The sequence below is a fragment of the Gossypium raimondii genome, chromosome 5 (assembly GCF_025698545.1).
Source record: "Gossypium raimondii isolate GPD5lz chromosome 5, ASM2569854v1, whole genome shotgun sequence".
Lineage (NCBI taxonomy): Eukaryota > Viridiplantae > Streptophyta > Magnoliopsida > Malvales > Malvaceae > Gossypium > Gossypium raimondii.
Window position 1 is genome coordinate 4,382,542 of NC_068569.1, and position 12,360 is coordinate 4,394,901.

Sequence of the window (12,360 nt, forward strand, 5' to 3'; positions counted from 1 at the left end):
TGCTGTCACTAGCGAGATTGTGATTTGTGAAGGGGTAGTAGACTTAACAGTGGGGCATAGTCATTTGCCACATGTCATTTGATAGGAAGGTTATATCGTTCACCCGGATCAGATCTGAATGGTTCAAGATTGATGATCGTGTCCGATGATGGATTCATGATGTCTACAGAAACAACAAACTCCAAATGTTAATTGGCACAATGACTGTTTTTTACGCCCTTTTTATTTCGATTTGTTATTTGATATGCTGGTGAACGGGATTAAAATATAATCATATATCTCATTTATTTATTTATTTTTAAAATATCAATTAAGTACATTTTGGTGGTTCCTTTATGAAGAAAATATCACAATAATTGAATAAATAAAAAATCCTAATCTGGGTTTTCTTTGTAGTCTAAATCAGCGAGAGCTGTTGGAATTGGAATCCATAGGATATAGAGACCGTGTGCTCTGATGATAATATGATGCTGATATCGTGACCTGACTCAGACATGAATGGTTCAGATTTGACGATACTGTCTGATGTTGGAGTCACAAAAACTACTATAAATGTCTAATCTGCCACTGATTCATACATGGAACTGATGACGGTAAGCATCATGCAATATCAACAACGATAAAATGCCCAACATCTGTAACCAATGACCTCTCTCAAGTTTCTCACAAAATAGCTACCGACAATGCACCATTCATCAAGTAGCACGTTCGTGATTTCAATTACAACATAAAGAACACAATGCCATCTCTGGCGACGTCATTTTGATCGACTACGATCATTCTCATACTTCACCAGGCAAAAGAAATTGAAACAAGCGACCATGATTATGCTTAAATCATCCTAGAATATCCCATGATTTCCTACTCAAACCAAAACTTAAATCCAGAACTCTTTAAAAAGAACTCATATAGTTGAAACAAAACCTGAATTCAAAAGATTATCTTTAAACCTAACCCATACAAGTTCCTCACACAAACTGGAATTTACTTCATTCAAATACAAACCCACAAGTTGTGGATAATCTATTTCTTTAACTGTAACCAAGTAAACTAAAATTAGTCACAAATCAAGCTACGAAACACAAACAACAACCAAGAACCTCAAAACCCGAGCTTTGTACGACGCCAGTGCCTGCGCTTTGCATTATACCTAAAAAAAAACGATAAAAATTAAAATCCGAAAAGAACAACTAGCAAGAGATCAAAAAATAAAAATAAAAATAAAGGAAACCTGATGGTATTATCGTGCGCATTCGGATCCAGTGAGGGATAGGCCTATTTTACCTCTTCTTCTTGGCCAAGTTCTTCTTTATTATGAATGTCTTGTGCGACGGCTATTCATTTCGGTTCCGTTTACCAAAATCAACATCAGATTAAATCAAAGAACTAATCTCAAAAGGAAAAATATCAAACCAAACAATCAGCATGTATATTAACTCATAAACTTATCGCAAGATAGAGAGAAAGGAAATAATATCAAAGTACCATTTTGGTTTTCTTGTTCTTTCGATCGGCTGCTCTGACCGACGACCGAAAAATCCCTGATTATAAGAAAAGAGACAGAACCCTGGGAAGACGGAATTGAAATCGGCCCTAATTTATATGAAGACCGAGTTTGACCGCCAATTAAGTTTGGGGCTCCGAATCCTAATGCACTTTCGTAAAGAGAAGTATATTATTCTTCCGAAGAGGCCCAAGAAATGTGAAGAAGTTGCTGATACAAATGGGCCGAAGATTCAACTCAAATAATCCGATTAGAGATTGTGCGCTATATTCCAGTGGATGGGCTCTAAGCCTAAAACAAATGGATCCTCAAAGGTATTGCAAAGCCCAAAATCTTGAAAACAAGAAGGATTTGTTTTTTATGTGCTGTTATAGATTTGTACACCATATAACCTTACAATATCACCTCATTAAAACTCTTTAATACTTCACCATAAATCCTTACCAGGTATCATTTTACGTGCTTTTAGGGTTTTGCGAATATTTTGGTCGGTTTTAGAGTAATATTTAGCTATTGATATTCCGATTAGTAATAATTCTTTGTGAAATCGATATATTATACTACTTATAACATTAATACATGTATTTATGTGTACAATTTTCGATCAACAATCATACTAAAAGCTTTTAAGGTAATCAAAATATTATTGATAATGTTACAACTTGCCACAAAACTCATATATTCATGTAATCAAATTAGAAGACATGATGGTCTTCATTTTAATTGGCTGGAATTATAAAATCAACTTTGGATAAATTACCTTTAAGAATTAAAACTAAAAGAAATTTATTGAGAGTGACCATCGAAAATCTTTCGAACCGTATCACAAATATCTTCCATCATCACACTTCATTAGGGTTGATAAAATTCATCTCACCTTGAAATTTTAAGTGATCACCTCTCAAACAATCACTCATTGCAATTTTGGAAAATAACTACCTAGCAATAGCCTCATCTTTGATTGTTTGCTCATCATAGCATCAATCCCCATTGTTCACTCATCCAATTTTGTTTCCTGTGAAAATATTTTGTGTTGTTTTCATCAAATTCTAACCATTTTAAATTTTGTTGACGAGGTAACATTTTTAATTCAAACCACAAATTTGATCCAAGAGCAATAATGTAATTACGTCAATTCTTTAATTCCCTTCCATTTTCTATTAACTCATCTATTCCTATTTGTAATGCATTTTATATTGAGGATATATTTTGATGAAAAACAGAACATACAATGAACATGGCATGAATATAGGTCAGAAATAGTTTGTTTTTTTTTTAAACTCTAGCTTGAAAGATTAATATATCTAGTAGGAAGAGGAAGAAGTGGGAAACAAAGCAACACATGATCTTTCCAATTAAATACATAGTTAATTACAATACATATAGCAATATTCCTATTCCAGCCACATGATTTTCTTCAATCAACCATCACGCATATGAAGTTAACTTACCAACACATGTGCTTCTGCTTCATCAATCACCAACTTCTTTTTGTACCTACAATTTTTTTAATTTATGTTTTCATTTCTCCACTAAATTTCTTGTCTTTCTCGTTTCCTTACCTACCAAGTTAGTTTGATTCAATATTTTGGTTGGATTTGGCTTTACACTGTGATTGGAAAACAAAAATAAGCAATCTCAAGTGTTATTTTTAATTATTTTATCATTATACAAATAGCATAATTCTAAATGGGTTTGAATGATGTACAAAATAATAATTAAGTCTATTGTTTTAAAATTTTAAATTCTAATATATATATATATATATATTTGTTTAAATTCATTACAGTAGTAATCAACGTATATATGGTAGCTAAAAGGGTCAGAGAAACAAAACAGTGACATGATCACATGGAGATTATGGGATATCATTTTCATGTCAAAACTAATGATGGGATAAGTGGTATGGGGTTTCCAAAAAATTCAAAGAACCAGCCTGGCTAGCTGACTGCCTAAATCCCTTAGACTGCGGCCTGCTTCACGAACACAACATATTCCTATCACATCATCTTCCTCTCCCTTTTTCTTCTCATCTCATCAACCCTAATCAAACTAAACCACTCCCAAATATAGAGAATAAGAAACTAGTTTCAATTTCCTACGTTCATAGCTGTGAGCATGATTTAGCAGTCTCTAATGGTAATTGGATATGTATAAACAAATGTGATTAGGAGAATCTATAAGACAAGGCAAACAATAAATGTGGGTTTTTTACCTATATATTATAAAATAAAATAAAAATTATTAAAATGGCATGTTTACAAAATTATGTATCAAAATAGTATATTCAAACGGGTGAGGGTAGTGCATAGGCGGCACTACCCTAAAATTTTAACAAATTTGACTGAAAAAAAAAAAAATTGGCAAAGGTAACTTAATAGACGGCACCTAAAGAAAACACGGGTCTATTACAATAAGTGGTGCTGCTGTTAATTTGGCTGGACAACGTGGTGCCGCCTATTACTTTAGCATCACTATTAAAATAATAATATTATTATTTTTAACTGAAATATGTCAGAATTCTAAGATAGTGCCGCCTATGCACCACCCTCTTTTTTTTAGATGTACTATTTTGGTACAAAATCTTTTTAATATACTATTTTATTATTATTTTAATTTTATAATATATAGGTAAAAAACCCAACAAATGTTTGAAAATGATAGGTGTTCTTATCCCAACAAAATTTTTCTCAAACAAATTCTATTTCGTTCAATCAAGAGTGTGAGTGGGCGAGTTGAAGGGAAAAGAAGCTGTGAAAATAGACAGAAGCGTGTATTGTCAGTTAATAGGGTGGGCGGCTGAGGCTTCACCTTGAGAAAGATTTTATGGATACCCACACAGGTTGGATATGAAACGACAACCATATCCATCACCTTTCATCGCCCATGTTTTATGCTTTCTTTTTTTTAATTTTCTTCTTTTTGGATTCATCTTAATACGCGTCTGCGTGGGTCCTCTCATTTTGTTCTTTCTTTCCAATTTAGGCCTTAATTAATATTTTGACTTCTCTGAACATAGAATTTATGGGTTAGGTTTAGCTGTAAACCAAGTGTGAGACCAACTTTTTAAATGTTTTTCTATCCAATTACATGCTGTTTTGCTGCTGTGGCTTTTTTTTTTTTTTGTATTTACATCCGTGAAAGAACTTGCAATTGCAAATGTCTGTTTATTATACATACATATGTGCTGTTCAAAATAAATAAATAAAAGGGGTCTGTTTTTGGATATTTAGGGTTAAATTGAAACATGTAAGAGTCCAAAAATAGAGCATAAAAACAAACACCAAGTTGCCAACATTTGCTGTAGAAATGTATGAAAAAGTTAAAACAGGACCCCGTCTTATTGTCTGATTTGGTTATTCATGAATCAAGCAAGTTAATGAGTTAGAAATAGCGGCTAAGAAAGAAGCAACCCCAGCAATTCTTGCTTACTTGCTTGCAACTGTCTTTTAACGTGTCTTTCGCTTTGCATATTGATATATGCATTAATAAGCTTTTTAATCATAGTGACATAAAACATAAAATTTTCATCGGTTATATATGTTAAAGGAAAGGGGAAAATCCCAATATCTCCAGGATTTAAAAGAAGGGGGGAAAATTGAGCTGATAAATAGTGAATGAGAGAAAAAGGATGAAATCATTTAGATTTGTAGGGTAATTATGGCAGTCCAAGATTACATAGGATTGACTCAATCATTTAGGCAACAATTTGCTTTGCTGGTTTTATTACATAAAAATAATAATAATCTGCTCAAACTTCCACATGAAACACCAAATGGTTCCAACAACATAATAATACGAAAATTTTAAGATTCTTTAAAATATTATCATCACAAAATTGTCTAATAAAATGGTTTTTGTGATATGTTGAAAGATTTTTTTAGAGTTGAAACCAAAATTATAAGCTTTTGTATTCTCTGCTGTTTTCTTTTTATGGAGCAACTTGTAGTTTCTGCACTTAAGTCATTATGATCTGAATTTAAGAATCTATGGGGATTTGACCTTAGAATTTCAATATTCTAGATTTATTTTTTGAAACATGATGTATTGTTATAATAAGTTCATAAGCATGTGAATTGAAGTTTGAAATTTCGCTTCTCCTATATATTTATTCAACAATCATCACCAGGCAAATGTAACTAAATAGGTAGATAAAAAAAGAACAAAAGATAGAAGACCCTTGAAACCCTGTGGGACCCACCAATTTTTCAAGTTGCATGACAGTGGATTTCCCCATGTCTGTCCTCTACAAAAAGGCCCCTCCCTCCCTCCCTCCCTAGCATCATCACTCTCATTCATTAGCTCATTCAGGCATTTCCGCAAACACTTTCTCAAAAGAAACGTTTCTTTTACACTAACATGGCTAGACCGCAACAACGATATCGAGGTGTCCGACAAAGGCATTGGGGTTCTTGGGTTTCTGAAATTCGCCATCCTCTTTTGTAAGTTAACTTGTGTTTCGTGAACCCTGAACATTACAGCTCTTCAGGCATGGGTTTTCTCTTCCTTATGGGTACTAACAGAAGCGTTTGGTTTATGCAGGAAAACTAGAATTTGGCTGGGAACATTTGAAACGGCAGAAGACGCGGCTCGTGCCTATGATGAAGCTGCAAGGCTTATGTGTGGACCCAGGACTAGAACTAACTTCCCTTACGATCCCAATGCACCTCAGTCATCATCATCCAAGCTGCTCTCAGCAACTTTGACAGCTAAACTACATAAATGCTACTTGGCTTCACTTCAAATGACCAAACAACAATCAGTGCAGGAGCCAAAAAGTGAGCCACCGACTCCACATATCATCACCAACAATGGCATTGCAGATAGAGGTAGTGAGACGGGAGTTCGCCTGCTGGAGAAGAGACCATTGCCAGTTCAAGAGACAGAGGCCAATTGGGTTGTCAAGAAAGCTCAAGTAGAAAGAACCCAGCCGTTCAAGTCTCTTGAAGAGGATCACATTGAACAAATGATTGAGGAACTGCTTGACTATGGCTCCATTGAAATATGCAATGTCTAGGCCAAACCTTTCTTCTCTTTTCTCCCTTTCACCGGTCAATGAAAAGTTGGGTTGAGGTTGATAAACTGCGTTGCCAAAGCAAACATTGGCCTTAAGGAGTTAAGGCTGGCTTGGTATTTTACATTTTCTTCCATGCCAATGGCATTGATTCGCTAATTTAACCCATTCTTCGCAACCTTGAACCTTCCCACATATTATTTTCCAAGTGTTGTAGATCTGTAGGTTCTAGTGTCTTACCTTGTGATGGTGTACATTAAGTTCTGTTATGATATATGTTACTATGATATTATCACCTGCTCTGTCTCTTACTATTCAGTAATGGATTCGGAGGATGAACCGTAGGAGTTTTCTCTTTTCATTCTTCTCTCTTCTGCTAGCAATGTTGCAAAGTCATGTATGATAAATTACTTTCATTGCTTTATTTTCACAATTCAAATGGTCGTAGCTATGTAGCTATCTGCCAAGATTAGGCAAGTCATGCTAGTGTTTTTCAGAGCAACAATAAAACCGTCATCTTTCGTTTATTTTCAAGGTTTCCACACCAAACGGTCGAGCTACACGCCCATACCAATAAAGAAAAACGTCACTGTCATAGGGTTTTCCGTGATGGGCGGATCTTCTTTTAGTGATTTTTCTTCTTTCTTATAACATGTAATTCACAAGGTTTTAGTATAATATGATAGAAACATCTCTGCCTTTGTTTCTTGGCAACAGTCTTTTGTAGTTGATGAGGAAGCATTAACATGATTTATTCATCAAGAATTCGGACTTGTGAAATACTAATGTTTTGGAAATTAATCAATGATCATCAAATGAACATTATTGATTCAGAACAAAAACTAGAAAACTTATTAATGAAGAAAATATTACATGCCATAAGAGGATCACTCAAAAGTCAAGGATTTTCACAGTTTTTAAGATGCTTTAGCAATGCACATCATGAAGCTCCCTTGTGAGGACCATGGATGATGAAATTACTGACCTTTTTTTTCCTTTGTTAGGTTTGAAAGGGGAGGGGATGGAGGGGGGGGGGAGTTAGGTTCCATTTCAACCAAGCGCAGCTTTTAGCTGGGGATTGCCGCTGCTAACGATAAAGGAAAGGAACACTGAATGTGATTGAGTGGGTATTCTAATGATTTTCGTAGGCCCATCTTTCATATCCTCTTCTCTCTCTCTGATGATTTTCAGGTCAAGAAGGCATGTTAATTATCTTAGGCAATATGATCATCAGACATAGCTTCGGATCCTGTCAAGCCAAACCCACACTCACTGTAAGACAAGCAAATTCTTTTCTATCTTCATTCCCCCACACTTTAATCTCCACATAAAGTAAGCTGGCGAGCACTTCCTACCATTATTCTAAGTTTATCAAACAGTATAGCTAAAAATGGTAGCCTTTTTCACTTTCTAAATTAGGTAAGACAACAAATGAAACAACCCCATGAATGAGGAAACAAAACTAGAGCATTAATTTAAAACAACAGTTTCTAACTGATGTAGTCTTAAAGCATAAGCAGGGATTCCCCTGCTTTTTTGGATATAGAGAGACCATTTAACTTGATCCAAAAGAAAATAAAATCCCTTGTAAACAGCTCTACGAGCAATATAATTCAACCTATTTTTCAATGATTAAGTTGCATGGATGGTTTATTTTAAGTATTAAAAATGAATGTTTGCTTTTTGGTTCTTGGTGTGTAGTCTCCATCAATGAAACTTCATGATGGTTCACCTGTTTGGGAATTGATTTTGCTCCCCACAACCATTAAAATAAAGTTGTTTTTATTCTCATTATATTGTTCTTACTTTTGATTCAGCAAAGGTGATTAAATCATGGCATGATAGTGAGTTTACTATCATTAAAAGTTTGAACTTTTGTCACCTTTGGCCTCTCGACATTTTTAACCTGACCTACCAATTTCCTTATCTCAATAAACTTGATGCAATTCCCACCAATTACAGCATTGCCCTGCTACAATCATTTTCATATATTCGCTTGGTAAACTGCTTAGAGACAGAGTGTAATTGCACTTTATTATGAACTGATCAATTTGCCTGATAAGTTTGCAAGTTAGCTCTTTAACTTATCTATCTTTATTAAGAGTAGTAGAATCCTATTTTACCCTGATATTTCTGTATATGTATGTGTTGTATAATCTTTCAAATCAAAGGTTTGAGTCAGTTTTGGCTCTTATGGGCAAGTTCAAATTTCATACAAGTACAATAATCTGGCAACCTGTATGAAATTTGAACTTGTCACGAGCCAATACTGTCTCAAATCAACTAAAACTTAGAAAAAAAGAAATGTTGAAACAGTTTGGCGAGTTTTAGCAGGATGGTCTGTTATAAGATTTCTAATCAAAGAGTTGATGCCAAATGGGCCTGTTGGTAATTGATGTTGAAAAGCAAGTTCTGAGTTGAACATAACCGAGTTTGTCTGGTCAAATAAGTGGAGTGCTCCATGTCACCAACCTAGTAAAAAAAAATTCGTACAAACTCAAAGTGAAAGGTTTGCTTTGAATCACACATCTTAGTGAAAAAAAGAGGGAAGAACACAAGAGTCAAGGATGAGATCTTCCTTAGAAGAAAAGTGGTCAAAAACCAATCATGGTGTACAGAATCTCGTGAGGAACTGTTGGGGATAGAGGCAATCATATGGCCTTAAAACCCTTTCCAGAAATCACCCATTATTAGTGCTGAGATTGTCTTCCTAATGGGATATTATCTTCATTTTAAATGCGGTGTAGGAAATGAGTCATGCAAAAATCCAAAAGGCTAAAACATATTTTTCAAGAGTGCTACCAAAAGGTAGTTGGCCTACACCCTGAAAAGGCCAAAAACTACTTTCAACAAGTTCTCTAGCATGAACTCTACCTTTAAAATTTCTCAAGGAGAAGCTCATCTTTTTGTATGTACTGGTAGGACCTATAACATCATGGTGCAGTGCATGCCATGCCATGCCATGCCATGCCATGTCATGGTCTTCCCCTTTTCTCCATTCTGTTCACATGGATGGTTATGTGAATGCCAACATGCATATGGTTCAGCTCTTAAATCTCCATTTATTTATGTTAAAAAGACAAGACAAAAAAGAAAGAGGACCCTCTTGTTCTTCTTCCTTTCCATCGTTCATTCCCTACACCCTTTCTTACTCTTGTCTTTTGCTCTTTTCCATTCATAAATCATGCTCATATTTATTATTAAGAATCTTTAATGTAATTAATTATGCATCAATTGATTGTAAGTATCATTTTCTTCACCTAGTGGCATCACCGCCAGTATCATTGAAGCACTTATATTGAAACCTCTCTTAAGCAATACCTGCCCTGTAATCTACTAGTATCAAATTTCAATTCCCTGAAAGACTTAATGAAAAATACAACCGACAATAGTTCAAATGTTGGATTTTCAATTTCAATGGTTAGAGGTGCAAATCTGATCCAAACTTGAAAATTTATATATATGTATATAGAGATTTATGTGTATTATTCGTTTAACATTCGGAGTTTGGAGGTTTGATTAGATTCCATTTTGATGGTGACTGCTTTTTTCTATAGCATTTATTAGCACGGTTCATTTCAATCAGTTATCAATGACTGCGATACAGTATAGTTGAAGATGGTAAGGAAAATTGGAGGCATGTCACTTTATAGATGATTTTTCAAGATTAGGTAAACTGTAAACAGTTTTATGTTAGCTTGGCAGGACATAGGAGCGAGCCATTGATGAAGAATGCATTGGGGCACATTCTTTTGCTGATTCATTTGCTACCCCACTATCAGACCAAGCAAGAGTTACTTTAGAGCTGACAGAAAACACTTTGTTTCAGCTCCACTGCCTTGTCTTAATGTCCAGTACTTAATGGTATATTACTAATAACAGCTTATCTTTCAGCACATTATAAAGACATGTTTTGGAAGTAGCTAACTGCTACTCCAACAGAACACGGATGTGTAAGTTCTGACAGCTATTGCCACTGTTTAAAGACGCCAAAAGAAAAGGATGAGATTAAGTGATAATTGTTGAGAGAAAAGACATACTCTAGTTTACCTTAGACCCTATGCTAGAAGTGATATTCTTTATCTTTATACAAATGATTTGCCATTAATTAATACAGCAAAATACTAAAAAAACCAGTCATGGCGTGGCGCCTAGTTAATGCCTTAATGGGTGGCCCGGCCTGGTATAATAAGTCATGATTGCGGATTAGGGCTGACAGCCTTTCAGTAAGGATTATATCTTCCAAGTTCAAACCCACTTTCGGATGTTAAAGTTGGGCTCAGCCTTATTTCCCACTGAACAAGACTAGTAGAGTTCATATGCCAGATAAGTCGGCTTTGCTCTTTACTGTACAACTCCAACATGCTTTGGAATCTTGCAGCATAAAATTATTTCTGTCACAAAAGAAAAACAGAACATTATATATGTTCAGAAAAATAAATTATGCTAATAATAATTAAGGAGATCTTAATTAAAAGTGTTATCAAAATAAAAATTAGAAACTTTTTTGGAATTTTGCATGTTGTCCATGTTCAAGGGTCATAGCTGCCCCTCTTAATAATGTCACTTCTAAGATTTGAATCTACATCTCCTATCGAGAATGCAATGCACCTTAATGCTACGTCCAACATTGGTTGATAATAAACATCTAGAATGACTAAATATAAATTTAGCATATACTAAAAAAATGTATGGTATTTGAAGAATATAAAAAAATCTAGGGGGCTAAACATAAATATTTGAAGAAAGAGATTAAAATTCTAGAAGGGGCAAAACATAAATATTCCTTTTCTGAATGGAGGTAGGTGCCAAGCCCCCCTTCAGCTGCTACGCCCCTGAAAAGATGGGCTTATTGCCAAGGGTTAAAGCCAGCTCCAACATTTGCAAAACTTGGATGATTATGTGTTCTTAACACATGCAAATATGCAATAATATAGAAATTGGAGGTTTATATAATATTAGGTTTGTTGTTAGTCCCTATACTTTGATAAATTTTGAGATTTAATTTGGAATTTTTTATTAGACTATCCTTATATGGCGTGACATATGATAAGTAGAAAATAAATATGTTAAATTGATAAATTTTGATAGAAACTACCAATTGAAAAAGTAAAAAGATTGAGTTTTTTAACTTTTAAAATACAGGGACCAAATATAAAATTCTATGCAAGTACAGGGACTAAAAGCAGACTTTAACCATAATATTCTCATGAAATTGTAAGATTAAAATTTATAACAATTTCTCAGTTTAGCTTTAGCAGCAGCCACACTTGAAGAATAAAAAATTTGAGGGCAAGCCCATTCATACACTGGTTAAAGACAAAATTGTATTAAGAAAAAAGAAGAGGAATCCCAAATCTTATTGATGGAAGAGTTCAATAGTCATATATTGGTCGCTCGCTCGCTCGCTCACTCACTTACTCACCAACTCCATTGTTATGGGGATCAGAAAGATTGAGAAACACCCTAATAAATTAAAGTAGTTTTAACATTGACTTAATTAATAAGCGAGAAATACAAAGGCATCTGTTGGGTAGTGTAGTAGCTGGCATATGTAGCAGCAGGAACAAGCGTTTGGAGAATATTTAGGTAATGAGTTAGCTTTGGAGTTTGGATGTGTTATATTAAACTATCATGGACAGAACCTTCCCCGCTTTCACAAATCAGTAAATTAATTATAAAGTTAGCAGGTAGCTAGGTTTTGAACGAAAAACCTAAGGCCATTGATTTTTGAACCATTGTGTGTTTGATGTTAATATAATTAACTTTGACTTTCTTTTTATGCCCAGCAAGCTGTTTGGTATGAACAAAATTCACAAGGGATCTTTTCATTTATCTTGGG

The 12,360-nt window shown here is 34.5% G+C and overlaps 1 protein-coding gene and 1 pseudogene across 1 annotated transcript; one reads left to right on the forward strand and one right to left on the reverse strand.

Annotated features, from left to right (window-relative positions):
• Positions 1-909: 909 nt before the first annotated feature.
• Positions 910-2,495, reverse strand: LOC105766754 (60S ribosomal protein L39-like; annotated as a pseudogene).
• A 3,276-nt stretch (positions 2,496-5,771) lies between these two features.
• On the forward strand, positions 5,772-7,045 carry LOC105770922 (protein PPLZ02). Its single transcript, XM_012592289.2, has 2 exons — positions 5,772-5,946; positions 6,047-7,045. The coding sequence occupies exons 1-2, from the start codon at positions 5,864-5,866 to the stop codon at positions 6,519-6,521; spliced, it is 558 nt and encodes a 185-aa protein (XP_012447743.1). The 5' UTR covers positions 5,772-5,863; the 3' UTR covers positions 6,522-7,045.
• The last annotated feature ends 5,315 nt before the right edge of the window (positions 7,046-12,360 follow it).